Genomic DNA, 17,111 nt, shown 5'->3' on the forward strand with positions numbered 1-17,111 from the left:
TTCAACAACAGACTAACCTGTTATCATCTCTGTCCCCTCGTATTTTCAACAACAGACCAACCTGTTATCATCTCTGTCCCCTCGTATCTTCAACAACAGACCAACCTGTTATCATCTCTGTCCCCTCCCATCTTCAACAACAGACCAACCTGTTATCATCTCTGTCCCTCCCATCTTCAACAACAGACTAACCTGTTATCATCTCTGTCCCTCCCATCTTCAACAACAGACCAACCTGTTATCATCTCTGTCCCTCCCATCTTCAACAACAGACTAACCTGTTATCATCTCTGTCCCTCCCATCTTCAACAACAGACCAACCTGTTATCATCTCTGTCCCTCCCATCTTCAACAACAGACCAACCTGTTATCATCTCTGTTCCTCCCATCTTCAACAACTTACTAACTAACCTGTTATCATCTCTGTCCCTCCCATCTTCAACAACAGACCAACCTGTTATCATCTCTGTCCCTCCCATCTTCAACAACAGACCAACCTGTTATCATCTCTGTCCCTCCCATCTTCAACAACAGACCAACCTGTTATCATCTCTGTCCCTCCCATCTTCAACAACTTACTAACTAACCTGTTATCATCTCTGTCCCTCCCATCTTCAACAACAGACCAACCTGTTATCATCTCTGTCCCTCCCATCTTCAACAACTTACTAACCTGTTATCATCTCTGTCCCTCCCATCTTCAACAACAGACCAACCTGTTATCATCTCTGTCCCTCCCATCTTCAACAACAGACCAACCTGTTATCATCTCTGTCCCTCCCATCTTCAACAACATACCAACCTGTTATCATCTCTGTCCCCTCCCATCTTCAACAACAGACTAACCTGTTATCATCTCTGTCCCCTCCCATCTTCAACAACAGACCAACCTGTTATCATCTCTGTCCCTCCCATCTTCAACAACAGACTAACCTGTTATCATCTCTGTCCCTCCCATCTTCAACAACAGACCAACCTGTTATCATCTCTGTCCCTCCCATCTTCAACAACAGACCAACCTGTTATCATCTCTGTCCCCTCCCATCTTCAACAACAGACTAACCTGTTATCATCTCTGTCCCCTCCCATCTTCAACAACAGACTAACCTGTTATCATCTCTGTCCCTCCCATCTTCAACAACAGACCAACCTGTTATCATCTCTGTTTATATAGTGAATGGCTGACGTGGCTTCTGACTGAGGAGAGCATATAGGGGGTGTCCCAATAATATCTCCTGAAGTGTGCACTCGTTCACCGCTTCTCTCAAAACCCCAAAAGCCTTGGATTGGTGGAGGCATGGGTTAGTAGGAATCATCATATTTATTTATACCAAGTCATTTCCTTTGAAAAAGCTGTGAAGGGAAATGAACAAGTGCACACTCTGGGAGGAAGGAGAGATGATTGGGGACACACCTATCAATCATCCAAAATCCCCCATCAGCCAATAGGAACGTTTAGGTGACGATTGTGATCCCGCCTTTTAAGATCAAGAGTCTCTCTCTCTCTCTCCCCCCCCCCCCCCCAAATGAAAACCACGGAAAGTGTGTATGTATGGGTGTGTAAACACTGTCGTTTTTATTTTTAGCATCATCGTCGTCATCGTGACAAACACAACAGGGTTGTTAGTTAAGGCATGTGCATAGCAGTCAGAGCTGTGTTTGATACCAGAGTAGAAAACACCAGTCAGAGCTGTGTTTTAAACCAGGGTAGAAAACACCAGTCAGAGCTGTGTTTGATACCAGGGTAGAAAACACCAGTCAGAGCTGTGTTTTAAACCAGGGTAGAAAACACCAGTCTGAGCTGTGTTTGAAACCAGAGTAGAAAACACCAGTCAGAGCTGTGTTTTAAACCAGAGTAGAAAACACCAGTCAGAGCTGTGTTTTAAACCAGAGTAGAAAACACCAGTCTGAGCTGTGTTTTAAACCAGGGTAGAAAACACCAGTCAGAGCTGTGTTTGAAACCAGGGTAGAAAACACCAGTCTGAGCTGTGTTTTAAACCAGAGTAGAAAACACAGAGGGACTACTATGTACACAGCCAAGTGCTTCCCTCTTCTCATAGAGGTAGAAAGAGAACTCATCAGACCAGGTTATATCCATCTACAGCCCTCTTTCTACCTCTATGCTCTTTCTCTAATAATGGTACATGGGGCCAGCCCTGTTCTAGAATCACCATCTGTTCTAGAATCACCATCTGTTCTAGAATCACCATCTGTTCTAGAATCAACATATATTCTAGAATCAACATATATTCTAGAATCAACATATGTTCTAGAATCCGCCCCTGTTCTAGAATCCGCCCCTGTTCTAGAATCCACCCCTGTTCTAGAATCCACCCCTGTTCTAGAATCCACCCCTGTTCTAGAATCAACATATGTTCTAGAATCCACCCCTGTTCTAGAATCCACCCCTGTTCTAGAATCAACCCCTGTTCAAGAATCCACCCCTGTTCTAGAATCAACCCCTGTTCAAGAATCCACCCCTGTTCAAGAAGCACCACTGTTGTCAACTAGGGTTTTGCAGGTACAGAGGGTTAGTTTGAGGGGACTGAGGGGTGGTTATATTTGGTTAGTTTGAGGGGCGTCAGGGATGTTATGGTCCGGGCGTGTCAGGCGGTGTGAGCGTCTCCGTCGGGGCTGAAGTAGTACCTAACGGGGGGTCCAGGAAGGTCCTCATCACCATCTGACTCTGGAGCGAAGGACACGGTCAGGTCAACATAGCGACGGTCTACAGACGGTTTGATCAACTTCTGCATCCTGGGAGAGGAGGGGGGAGGGAGGAGAGGGGGAGGGAGGGAGGGAGGGAGGAGGAGGGAGGAGATGGTGAGGGAGGAGATGGTGGAGGGAGGAGAGGGAGGAGGGAGGAGAGGCGGGAGGGAGGAGAGTTGGGAGGAGATGGTGGAGGGAGGAGAGGGTGGAGGGAGGAGAGGGTGGAGGGGGGGGAGAGGGAGGGGGGAGAGGGGGAGGGAGGAGAGGGAGGAGAGGGGGGAGGGAGAAGAGAGGGAGGGAGGAGAGGGGTAGGGAGGAGAGGAGGGAGGAGAGGGGGAGGGAGGAGAGGGAGGAGAGGGGGAGGGAGGAGACGAGGGAGGAGAGGGGGAGGGAGGAGAGGGAGGAGAGGGAGGAGAGGGGGAGGGAGGAGACGAGGGAGGAGAGGGGGAGGGAAGAGAGGGAGGAGAGGGGGAGGGAGGAGACGAGGGAGGAGAGGGGGAGGGAGGAGAGGGAGGAGAGGGGGGGAGGGAAGAGAGGGAGGAGAGAGGGGGAGGAGAGGGAGAAGGGTGGGGGAGAGGGAGGAGGGGGGGAGGGAGGGATAGAGGGGGGAGGTGGAGGAGAGGGGGGAGGAGAGGGGGAGGTGGAGGAGAGGGGGGAGGAGAGGGGGGGAGGGAGGAGAGGAGAATGAGAGACTAAGATTCACAGTGATTCAGGAGGACAGTGTGTGTGTGTGTGTGTGTGTGTGTGTGTGTGTGTGTGTGTGTGTGTGTGTGTGTGTGTGTGTGTGTGTGTGTGTGCGTGTGTGTGTGTGTGTGTGTGTGTACGTGTGTGTGTGTGTACGTGTGTGTGTGTGTGTGTGTGTGCTTACGTTAGTTTCAGTCTCTTGTTGTGTCCTGGCATCACAGGAACATAGAGCATCTTCACCCCATGGACAACCATGGTAGGTTCTATCCCATAATTCACCTGTAATACAACAGTCAACACCATGGTAGGTTCTATCCCATAATTCACCTGTAATACCACACAGTCAACACCATGGTAGGTTCTATCCCATAATTCACCTGTAATACAACACAGTCAACACCATGGTAGGTTCTATCCCATAATTCACCTGTAATACAACACAGTCAACACCATGGTAGGATGTATCCCATAATTCACCTGTAATACAACACAGTCAACACCATGGTAGGATGTATCCCATAATTCACCTGTAATACAACACAGTCAACACCATGGTAGGATCTATCCCATAATACCACACAGTCAACACCATGGTAGGCTCTATCCCATAATTCACCTGTAATACAACACAGTCAACACCATGGTAGGTTCTATCCCATAATTCACCTGTAATACAACAGTCAACACCATGGTAGGTTCTATCCCATAATTCACCTGTAATACCACACAGTCAACACCATGGTAGGTTCTATCCCATAATTCACCTGTAATACAACACAGTCAACACCATGGTAGGTTCTATCCCATAATTCACCTGTAATACAACACAGTCAACACCATGGTAGGATGTATCCCATAATTCACCTGTAATACAACACAGTCAACACCATGGTAGGATGTATCCCATAATTCACCTGTAATACAACACAGTCAACACCATGGTAGGTTCTATCCCATAATTCACCTGTAATACAACACAGTCAACACCATGGTAGGTTCTATCCCATAATACACCTGTAAAACAACACAGTCAACACCATGGTAAGATATAGCCCATAATACAAGACAGTCAACACCATGGTAGGTTCTATCCCATAATTAACCTGTAATACAACACAGTCAACACCATGGTAGGTTCTATCCCATAATTAACCTGTAATACAACACAGTCAACACCATGGTAGGCTCTATCCCATAATTCACCTGTAATACAACACAGTCAACACCATGGTAGGTTCTATCCCATAATACAACACAGTCAACACCATGGTCGGTTCTATCCCATACTTCACCTGTAACACAACACAGTCAACACCATGGTAGGATATATCCCATAATACAACACAGTCAACACCATGGTAGGCTCTATCCCATACTTCACCTGTAACACAACACAGTCAACACCATGGTAGGATCTATCCCATAATACAACACAGTCAACACCATGGTAGGCTCTATCCCATAATTCACCTGTAATACAACACAGTCAACACCATGGTAGGATCTATCCCATAATACAACACAGTCAACACCATGGTAGGCTCTATCCCATAATTAACCTGTAATACAACACAGTCAACACCATGGTAGGATCTATCCCATAATACAACACAGTCAACACCATGGTAGGCTCTATCCCATAATTCACCTGTAATACAACACAGTCAACACCATGGTAGGATATATCCCATAATACAACACAGTCAACACCATGGTAGGATCTATCCCATAATACAACACAGTCAACCCTATGGTAGGATCTATCCCATAATTCACCTGTAATACAACACAGTCAACCCCATGGTAGGCTCTATCCCATAATACAACACAGTCAACACCATGGTAGGATCTATCCCATAATACAACACAGTCAACATCATGGTAGGTTCTATCCTATAATTCACCTGCAATACAACACAGTCAACACCATGGTAGGCTCTATCCCATAATACAACACAGTCAACACCATGGTAGGATCTATCCCATAATACAACACAGTCAACACCATGGTAGGATCTATCCCATAATACAACACAGTCAACACCATGGTAGGATCTATCCCATAATACAACACAGTCAACACCATGGTAGGTTCTATCCCATACTTATAATGTAATACAACAGTCAACACCATGGTAGGATCTATCCCATAATACAACAGTCAACACCATGGTAGGATCTATCCCATACTTCTCTGGTAATACAACACAGTCAACACCATGGTAGGATCTATCCCATAACACAGCACAGTCAACCCCATGGTAGGCTCTATCCCATACTTCACCTGTAACACAACACAGTCAACACCATGGTAGGTTCTATCCCTTAATACAACACAGTCAACCCCATGGTAGGAGTTACAACATATTTCTCCTGTAATACAACACAGTCAACACCATGGTAGGTTCTATCCCATAATACAACACAGTCAACCCCATGGTAGGATTAACCCATAATACACCTGTAATACCACACAGTCAACACCATGGTAGGATAAATCCCATAATACTACACAGTCAACACCATGGTAGGATCTATCCGATAATACAACACAGTCAACACCATGGTAGGATCTATCCCATAATACAACACAGTCAACACCATGGTAGGATCTATCCCATAATACCACACAGTCAACCCCATGGTAGGATCTATCCCATAATACCACACAGTCAACACCATGGTAGGCTCTATCCCATAATACAACACAGTCAACACCATGGTAGGATCTATCCCATAATACAACACAGTCAACACCATGGTAGGCTCTATCCCATAATACAACACAGTCAACACCATGGTAGGATCTATCCCATAATTCACCTGTAATACAACACAGTCAACACCATGGTAGGATCTATCCCATAATACCACACAGTCAACACCATGGTAGGCTCTATCCCATAATACAACACAGTCAACACCATGGTAGGATCTATCCCATAATACAACACAGTCAACACCATGGTAGGCTCTATCCCATAATACAACACAGTCAACACCATGGTAGGATCTATCCCATAATTCACCTGTAATACAACACAGTCAACACCATGGTAGGATCTATCCCATAATACCACACAGTCAACACCATGGTAGGCTCTATCCCATAATACAACACAGTCAACACCATGGTAGGATCTATCCCATAATACAACACAGTCAACACCATGGTAGGATCTATCCCATAATACAACACAGTCAACACCATGGTAGGATCTATCCCATAATACAACACAGTCAACACCATGGTAGGTTATATCCCATAATACAACACAGTCAACACCATGGTAGGATCTATCCCATAATTCACCTGTAATACAACACAGTCAACACCATGGTAGGATCTATCCCATAATACCACACAGTCAACACCATGGTAGGCTCTATCCCATAATACAACACAGTCAACACCATGGTAGGATCTATCCCATAATACAACACAGTCAACACCATGGTAGGATCTATCCCATAATACAACACAGTCAACACCATGGTAGGCTCTATCCCATAATACAACACAGTCAACACCATGGTAGGCCCTATCCCATAATACAACACAGTCAACACCATGGTAGGATCTATCCCATAATACAACACAGTCAACACCATGGTAGGATCTATCCCATAATACAACTCAGTCAACACCATGGTAGGATCTATCCCATAATTCACCTGTAATACAACACAGTCAACACCATGGTAGGATCTATCCCACAATACAACACAGTCAACACCATGGTAGGATCTATCCCATAATTCACCTGTAATACAACACAGTCAACACCATGGTAGGCTCTATCCCACAATACAACACAGTCAACACCATGGTAGGATCTATCCCATAATTCACCTGTAATACAACACAGTCAACACCATGGTAGGATCTATCCCATAATACAACACAGTCAACACCATGGCAGGCTCTATACTCTATACTTAATTAATATAGTAATGAATGTGTCTCACCAACACTGCGTTGATGAAGTCAGAGAGGGAGAAGTGTTGGTGACCCCACACAGTCCAGCGGTCCCAGATAGAGAAAGAGATGTCTTCCCTGAGGAGGAGAACACACATTCAGGACTCAGTGACAGAAACAGGGAAACAGACAGAGAGAGAGACACATACAGGACTCAGTGACAGAAAGAGAGGGAGACAGAGAGACAGGGAAACAGAGAGAGAGAAAGAGAGACAGAGAGAGACAGAAAGACAGAGAGACTCAGACAGGACTCAGTGACAGAAACAGGGAAACAGACAGAGAGAGAGACACATACAGGACTCAGTGACAGAAAGAGAGGGAGACAGAGAGACAGGGAAACAGAGAGAGAGAGAGAGAGAGAGAGAGAGAGAGAGAGAGACAGACAGAAAGACAGAGAGAGAGAGACAGAAAGACAGAGAGAGAGAGACAGAAAGACAGAGAGAGAGAGAGACAGAAAGACAGAGAGAGAGAGAGACAGACACCGATAGAGAGAGAGGGAGACAGAGAGAGAGGGAGAAAGAGAAAGAGAGAGAAAGAAGTGTTAGAGACCACACAGCCCAGAGGTCCCAAATAGAGAAAGAAAGAAAGAGATGTATTTTCTATCTGTACGTGTGTATGTACAGGTGTGTGTGTGTGTGTACAGGTGTGTGTGTGTGTGTGTGTGTACAGCTGTGTGTGTACAGGTGTGTGTGTACAGGTGTGTGTGTGTACAGGTGTGTGTGTACAGGTGTGTGTGTGTGTGTGTACAGGTGTGTGTGTGTGTGTGTGTACAGGTGTGTGTTCAGGTGTGTGTGTGTGTACAGGTGTGTGTACAGGTGTGTGTGTACAGGTGTGTCTCTCCTACCTGATCTGTGTTCTCTTGACAGGTGCAGCCTCGGTGAGGACCATGACAGGAAGGGCCAGGTTGAAGAAACAGTTGTTGAACGACTCAAACCCGTATCCTCCCACCACCTTCACCAGCTCCAACGACACCTGGGGACCACAGCACAACCACTCACTGACGACTCTCCAGACGACTCCCCAGACGACCCCCCCCAGACGACTCCCCCCAGACGACCCCCCCCAGACGACTCCCAGACGACTCCCAGACAACCCCCCAGACGACTCCCAGACGACTCCCAGACGACCCCCCAGACGACTCCCAGACGACTCCCAGACGACTCACTTCAACAGCCAAAACTACACAGCGCTGAATTCATTGGTACGTTCTATTTAGTTCTGTGACTGAATCAGACAAGCAGATTCCGTAAAACCAATTCAACACCACGAAGAAGAGATCCAAGCTTTTTAAAGAACCCATTCAACTGATAAACATCTGATTCAGTCATTTCTACCATCTAAAACCATTACAGCTGGGAGTCTTCTTGGGTAAGTCTCTAAGCATCATTACAGCTGGGAGTCTTCTTGGGTAAGTCTCTAGGAGTCATTACAGCTGGGAGTCTTCCTGGATAAGTCTCTAGGAGTCATTACAGCTGGGAGTCTTCTTGGGTAAGTCTCTAGGAGTCATTACAGCTGGGAGTCTTCCTGGATAAGTCTCTAGGAGTCATTACAGCAGATTAGAGTCTTTCTTGGGTAAGTCTCTAGGAGTCATTACAGCTGGGAGTCTTCTTGGGTAAGTCTCTAAGAGTCATTACAGCAGATTAGAGTCTTCCTGGGTAAGTCTCTAGGAGTCATTACAGCTGGGAGTCTTCCTGGGTAAGTCTCTAGGAGTCATTACAGCTGGGAGTCTTCTTGGGTAAGTCTCTAGGAGTCATTATAGCTGGGAGTCTTCTTGGGTAAGTCTCTAGGAGTCATTACAGCTGGGAGTCTTCTTGGGTAAGTCTCTAGGAGTCATTACAGCAGATTAGAGTCTTCTTGGGTAAGTCTCTAAGAGTCATTACAGCAGATTAGAGTCTTCTTGGGTAAGTCTCTAAGAGTCATTACAGCAGATTAGAGTCTTCTTGGGTAAGTCTCTAAGAGTCATTACAGCAGATTAGAGTCTTCTTGGGTAAGTCTCTAAGAGTCATTACAGCAGATTAGAGTCTTCTTGGGTAAGTCTCTAAGAGTCATTACAGCAGATTAGAGTCTTCTTGGGTAAGTCTCTAGGAGTCATTACAGCAGATTAGAGTCTTCTTGGGTAAGTCTCTAAGAGTCATTACAGCAGATTAGAGTCTTCTTGGGTAAGTCTCTAGGAGTCATTACAGCAGATTAGAGTCTTCTTGGGTAAGTCTCTAAGAGTCATTACAGCAGATTAGAGTCTTCCTGGGTAAGTCTCTAAGAGTCATAACAGCTGGGAGTCTTCTTGGGTAAGTCTCTAAGAGTCATTACAGCAGATTAGAGTCTTCTTGGGTAAGTCTCTAAGAGTCATTACAGCAGATTAGAGTCTTCTTGGGTAAGTCTCTAGGAGTCATTACAGCAGATTAGAGTCTTCTTGGGTAAGTCTCTAAGAGTCATTACAGCAGATTAGAGTCTTCCTGGGTAAGTCTCTAAGAGTCATAACAGCTGGGAGTCTTCTTGGGTAAGTCTCTAAGAGTCATTACAGCAGATTAGAGTCTTCTTGGGTAAGTCTCTAAGAGTCATTACAGCAGATTAGAGTCTTCTTGGGTAAGTCTCTAAGAGTCATTACAGCAGATTAGAGTCTTCTTGGGTAAGTCTCTAAGAGTCATTACAGCAGATTAGAGTCTTCTTGGGTAAGTCTCTAAGAGTCATTACATCTGGGAGTCTTCTTGGGTAAGTCTCTAAGAGTCATTACATCTGGGAGTCTTCTTGGGTAAGTCTCTAAGAGTCATTACATCTGGGAGTCTTCTTGGGTAAGTCTCTAAGAGTCATTACATCTGGGAGTCTTCTTGGGTAAGTCTCTAAGAGTCATTACAGCAGATTAGAGTCTTCTTGGGTAAGTCTCTAAGAGTCATTACAGCAGATTAGAGTCTTCTTGGGTAAGTCTCTAAGAGTCATTACAGCAGATTAGAGTCTTCTTGGGTAAGTCTCTAAGAGTCATTACAGCAGATTAGAGTCTTCTTGGGTAAGTCTCTAAGAGTCATTACAGCTGGGAGTCTTCTTGGGTAAGTCTCTAAGAGTCATTACAGCAGATTAGAGTCTTCTTGGGTAAGTCTCTAGGAGTCATTACAGCAGATTAGAGTCTTCTTGGGTAAGTCTCTAGGAGTCATTACAGCAGATTAGAGTCTTCTTGGGTAAGTCTCTAGGAGTCATTACAGCAGATTAGAGTCTTCTTGGGTAAGTCTCTAGGAGTCATTACAGCAGATTAGAGTCTTCTTGGGTAAGTCTCTAGGAGTCATTACAGCAGATTAGAGTCTTCTTGGGTAAGTCTCTAAGAGTCATTACAGCAGATTAGAGTCTTCTTGGGTAAGTCTCTAGGAGTCATTACAGCAGATTAGAGTCTTCTTGGGTAAGTCTCTAAGAGCTTTACACACCCGGATTGTACAATATTAACCCATTATTATTTTCATAATTCTTCAAGCTCTGTCCAGACGGCCATTTAAGTCTTTCCATAAATTTACAAGGCTTGTAAAGGCCTTGTGCTGTGGTTTATTGTCCTGTTGAAAGGTGAATTTGTCTCCTAGTATCTGTTGGAAAGCAGACTGAACCATGTTTTCCTCTCAGATTTTACCTGCTTAGCTCTGTTCCGTTTGTTTAAAAAACACCCTTGCCGATGACAAGCATACCCAACACATGATGCAGCCACTACCTAGACCACCCTGGACCACAACTAGACCGCCCTGACCACCATGACCACAACTAGACCACCCTTGACCACCCTGACCACAACTAGACCACCCTCGACCACCCTGACCACAACTAGACTACCCTAGACCACAACTAGACCTCCCTAGACCACAACTAGACCTCCCTAGACCACAACTAGACCTCCCTAGACCACCCTGACCACAACTAGACCACCCTAGACCACAACTAGACCACCCTAGACCACAACTAGACCACCCTCGACCACCCTGACCACCCTGACCACAACTAGACCACCCTCGACCACCCTGACCACAACTAGACCACCCTAGAACACAACTAGACCTCCCTAGACCACAACTAGACCACCCTCGACAACCCTGACCACAACTAGACCACCCTAGACCACAACTAGACCACCCTAGACCTCCCTAGACCACCCTAGACCACAACTAGACCATCCTCGACCACAACTAGACCACCCTCGACCACAACTAGACCACCCTCGACCACCCTGACCACCCTAGACCACAACTAGACCACCCTAGACCACAACTAGACCACCCTAGACCACAACTAGACCCCAACTAGACCACCCTAGACCACTCTAAACCACAACTAGACCACCCAATACCCCAACTAGACCACCCTGGACTACAAGTAGACCACCCTAGACCACCCAATACCCCAACTAGACCACCCTGGACCACAAGTAGACCACCCTAGACCACAACTAGACCATCCAATACCCCAACTAGACCACCCTAGACCGCCCTCGACCGCCCTAGACCACCCTCGACCTCTGATGTCACGGAGTGTGTGCGCTCGTGCGCTGTCTCACCAGCCCGGCGACGGCGGCGGTAGCCGTGGCGATGGCGGGGATGATCTTCCCGGCGATGCGTTTGGTCTTGAGGCGGTCGGCCACCTCGATGGAGTACATCCTGGCCCTGAGGGAGGAGGCCGACGCCACGAAGTCCATGTGGCCGTTGAGGTCATCGTCCTTCTCGAACACCCGGGGAGACATCCGTAACCTCTCTGTAGTACACACACACACACACACACACACACACACACACACAGACACAGACACAGACACAGACACAGACACAGACACAGACACAGACACACACACACAGTCAGGGGTTAGGAGGGTGTCGATAGTGCCCTCCAGCTGACTGAATGATGGGGTGTGTGTGTGAGAATGATGGTGTGTGTGTGTGAGAGAGTGAGAGACAGAGACAGAGAGAGAGAGACAGACAGAGACAGAGAGAGGGACAGAGAGAGGGACAGAGTGTGTGTGTGTGTGTGTGTGTGTGTGTGTACCTGGTGTAACGTGGCCTGCAGTGATAACCTCCTCTAACTGGGCGATGGCCTCTCTCTCCTCCTCGCTGCTTACAGACAGCTTCATCTGATCAGGCTTCTTCACGTTCTCATCTGTCTCAATACGCTGGCCAGATCAATACATTAATATACTGTATTAATTAAACTTCACATTCTCATCAGTCTCAATACGCTGGCCAGATCAATACATTAATCAATACACATTAATATACTGTATTAATTAAACTTCACGTTCTCATCTGTCTCAATACGCTGGCCAGATCAATACATTAATATACTGTATTAATTAAACTTCACATTCTCATCAGTCTCAATACGCTGGCCAGATCAATACATTAATCAATACACATTAATATACTGTATTAATTAAACTTCACGTTCTCATCTGTCTCAATACGCTGGCCAGATCAATACATTAATCAATGCATCAACCAATAAACAAATGTGGCAATTCAAACAACTACTCATCCATTAAACAACCACTCAACCAATTCCAAAAAAATCAATCCAATCAATCAATCAGCAATATTTATCAATACATTAAGTGAATCCATCCATCCCATAACCCAGTGTAGTCAATAGTACCAGTGGTATCCTCACCTTCTCTGCTGGCCTGTACTCTGGGACGGTAATCTCTGACAACATCCTGGACACTGCTTCCTGCGACAGATCCTACGGACGGACGGACGGACGGACGGACGGACACACACACACACACACAGACACACAGGGTGGAGTAAATACCATTTAAATTCAAGGAAATATACTGAAAGTCACATTCCAATGATCTTCAATAGATTCCAATGGATTTGGAATTGACCCCCAAACCCTGGAAAGACAACCTAGTTACTAGTGAAGGGGCAGGGGGGGGGGGGGGGGGGGGGGGCGATAGTTACATATGCTCCAGAATTAAAGTATTTTTACTTCATAGTTTGTTCTCCATATTGTTTCCAAATATGGTATGGTGATAATATGGTATGGTGGTAATATGGTATGGTGATAATATGGTATGGTGATAATATGGTATGGTGATATGGTATGGTGATAATATGGTATGGTGATAATATGGTATGGTGATAATATGGTATGGTGGTAATATGGTATGGTGATAATATGGTATGGTGATAATATGGTATGGTGATAATATGGTATGGTGATAATATGGTATGGTGGTAATATGATATGGTGATAATATGGTATGGTGATAATATGGTATGGTGATAATATGGTATGGTGATAATATGGTATGGTGATAATATGGTATGGTGAGGTCTCTCAGTATGGTGATAATATGGTATGGTGGTAATATGGTATGGTGATAATATGGTATGGTGGTAATATGGTATGGTGGTAATATGGTATGGTGGTAATATGGTATGGTGGTAATATGGTATGGTGATAATATGGTATGGTGATAATATGGTATGGTGATAATATGGTATGGTGATAATATGGTATGGTGATAATGTGGTATGGTGATAATATGGTATGGTGATAATATGGTATGGTGATAATATGGTATGGTGGTAATATGGTATGGTGATAATATGGTATGGTGATAATATGGTATGGTGATATTATGGTATGGTGATAATATGGTATGGTGATATTATGGTGTGTTGATAATGTGGTATGGTGATAATATGGTATGGTGATAATATGGTGTGGTGATAATGTGGTATGGTGATAATATGGTATGGTGATAATATGGTATGGTGGTAATATGGTATGGTGGTAATATGGTATGGTGATAATATGGTATGGTGATAATATGGTATGGTGATAATATGGTATGGTGATAATATGGTATGGTGAGGTCTCTCAGTATGGTGATAATATGGTATGGTGATAATATGGTATGGTGAGGTCTCTCAGTATGGTGATAATATGGTATGGTGATAATATGGTATGGTGATAATATGGTATGGTGATAATATGGTATGGTGAGGTCTCTCAGTATGGTGATAATATGGTATGGTGATAATATGGTATGGTGATAATATGGTATGGTGATAATATGGTATGGTGGTAATATGGTGTGGTGATAATATGGTATGGTGATAATATGGTATGGTGATAATATGGTATGGTGGTAATATGGTATGGTGAGGTCTCTCAGTATGGTGATAATATGGCATGGTGATAATATGGTATGGTGATAATATGGTATGGTGGTAATATGGTATGGTGATAATATGGTATGGTGATAATATGGTATGGTGGTAATATGGTATGGTGGTAATATGGTATGGTGATAATATGGTATGGTGGTAATATGGTATGGTGATAATATAGTATGGTGATATGGTATGGTGATAATATGGTATGGTGGTAATATGGTATGGTGAGGTCTCTCAGTATGGTGATAATATGGTATGGTGGTAATATGGTATGGTGATAATATGGTATGGTGATAATATGGTATGGTGATAATATGGTATGGTGGTAATATGGTATGGTGATAATATGGTATGGTGATAATATGGTATGGTGATAATATGGTATGGTGGTAATATGGTATGGTGGTAATATGGTATGGTGATAATATGGTATGGTGATAATATGGTATGGTGATAATATGGTATGGTGGTAATATGGTATGGTGGTAATATGGTATGGTGATAATATGGTATGGTGATAATATGGTATGGTGATAATATGGTATGGTGATAATATGGTATGGTGGTAATATGGTATGGTGGTAATATGGTATGGTGATAATATGGCATGGTGATAATATGGTATGGTGATAATATGGTATGGTGAGGTCTCTCAGTATGGTGATAATATGGTATGGTGGTAATATGGTATGGTGATAATATGGTATGGTGGTAATATGGTATGGTGATAATATGGTATGGTGGTAATATGGTATGGTGATAATATGGTATGGTGATAATATGGTATGGTGATAATATGGTATGGTGATAATATGGTATGGTGATAATATGGTATGGTGATAATATGGTATGGTGAGGCCTCTCAGTATGGTGATAATATGGTGTGGTGATAATATGTTATGGTGAGGTCTCTCAGTATGGTGATAATATGGTATGGTGGTAATATGGTATGGTGAGGTCTCTCAGTATGGTGATAATATGGTATGGTGATAATATGGTATGGTGAGGCCTCTCAGTATGGTGATAATATGGTATGGTGAGGCCTCTCAGTATGGTGATAATATGGTATGGTGATAATATGGTATGGTGAGGTCTCTCAGTATGGTGATAATATGGTATGGTGAGGCCTCTCAGTATGGTGGTAATATGGTATGGTGATAATATGGTATGGTGGTAATATGGTATGGTGATAATATGGTATGGTGATAATATGGTATGGTGATAATATGGTATGGTGAGGTCTCTCAGTATGGTGATAATATGGTATGGTGATAATATGGTATGGTGATAATATGGTATGGTGATAATATGGTATGGTGGTAATATGGTATGGTGATAATATGGTATGGTGGTAATATGGTATGGTGATAATATGGTATGGTTATAATATGGTATGGTGATAATATGGTATGGTGATAATATGGTATGGTGAGGTCTCTCAGTATGGTGATAATATGGTATGGTGATAATATGGTATGGTGATAATATGGTATGGTGATAATATGGTATGGTGGTAATATGGTATGGTGATAATATGGTATGGTGGTAATATGGTATGGTGATAATATGGTATGGTGATAATATGGTATGGTGATAATATGGTATGGTGATAATATGGTATGGTGGTAATATGGTATGGTGATAATATGGTATGGTGGTAATATGGTATGGTGGTAATATGGTATGGTGGTAATATGGTATGGTGATAATATGGTATGGTGATAATATGGTATGGTGATAATATGGTATGGTGAGGTCTCTCAGTATGGTGATAATATGGTATGGTGATAATATGGTATGGTGAGGCCTCTCAGTATGGTGGTAATATGGTATGGTGATAATATGGTGTGGTGATAATATGGTATGGTGAGGCCTCTCAGTATGGTGGTAATATGGTGTGGTGATAATATGGTATGGTGATAATATGGTATGGTGGTAATATGGTATGGTGGTAATATGGTATGGTGATAATATGGTATGGTCTCTGGTAATACCCAGCCCTTCTAGTAACTGATTCATACTCTATACAGAGGAGAGATAGAAAGGTAGTGAGATAGTGAAATAGGGAGTGATAGAGAGATAGTGAAAGAGAGAGATATTGAAAGAGAGAGATGGTGAAATAGAGAGATAATGAAATAGAGAGATAGTGAAGGAGAGAGATAGTGAAATAGAGAGTGATATAGAGAGATAGTGAAATAGAGAGATAGTGAAAGCGGTAGTGAGACAGTGAAATAGAGAGATAGAGATGGTGAAATGGAGAGATATTGAAAGAGAGAGATGGTGAAATAGAGAGATAATGAAATAGAGAGATAGTGAAGGAGAGAGATAGTGAAATAGAGAGTGATATAGAGAGATAGTGAAATAGAGAGATAGTGAAAGAGGTAGTGAGACAGTGAAATAGAGAGATGGTGAAATGGAGAGTGATAGAGAGATAGTGAAATAGAGAGATAGTGAAAGAGGTAGTGAGACAGTGAAATAGAGAGATGGTGAAATGGAGAGTGATATAGAGAGATAGTGAAATAGAGAGAGATAGTGAAAGAGGTAGTGAGACAGTGAAATAGAGAGATGGTGAAATGGAGAGTGATATAGAGAGATAGTGA

The 17,111-nt window shown here is 43.7% G+C and overlaps 1 protein-coding gene across 2 annotated transcripts in view; it reads right to left on the minus strand.

Moving 5' to 3' along the window:
• Positions 1-1,549: 1,549 nt before the first annotated feature.
• Positions 1,550-17,111, minus strand: part of LOC149974630 (ubiquitin-like modifier-activating enzyme 6) — a 49,045-nt gene continuing 33,483 nt past the window's right edge. The window contains exons 27-33 of one of the 2 annotated variants that reach the window (XM_090209777.1): positions 12,992-13,063; positions 12,374-12,497; positions 11,892-12,085; positions 8,214-8,341; positions 7,360-7,447; positions 3,575-3,669; positions 1,550-2,754 (exon numbers count right to left, since the gene is read on the minus strand). In XM_090209777.1, coding sequence (XP_090065903.1) covers positions 2,607-2,754; positions 3,575-3,669; positions 7,360-7,447; positions 8,214-8,341; positions 11,892-12,085; positions 12,374-12,497; positions 12,992-13,063 — 849 coding nt within the window. In that variant the 3' untranslated portion in view covers positions 1,550-2,606. Of the gene's footprint in view, positions 2,755-3,574; positions 3,670-7,359; positions 7,448-8,213; positions 8,342-11,891; positions 12,086-12,373; positions 12,498-12,631; positions 12,790-12,991; positions 13,064-17,111 lie in introns of those variants that run through there. The other variant, XM_090209778.1, reaches the window with a different exon arrangement.

This window comes from Oncorhynchus mykiss, chromosome 19, assembly GCF_057628025.1.
Source record: "Oncorhynchus mykiss isolate SJ-2025 chromosome 19, ASM5762802v1, whole genome shotgun sequence".
NCBI classification, from domain to species: Eukaryota; Metazoa; Chordata; class Actinopteri; order Salmoniformes; family Salmonidae; genus Oncorhynchus; species Oncorhynchus mykiss.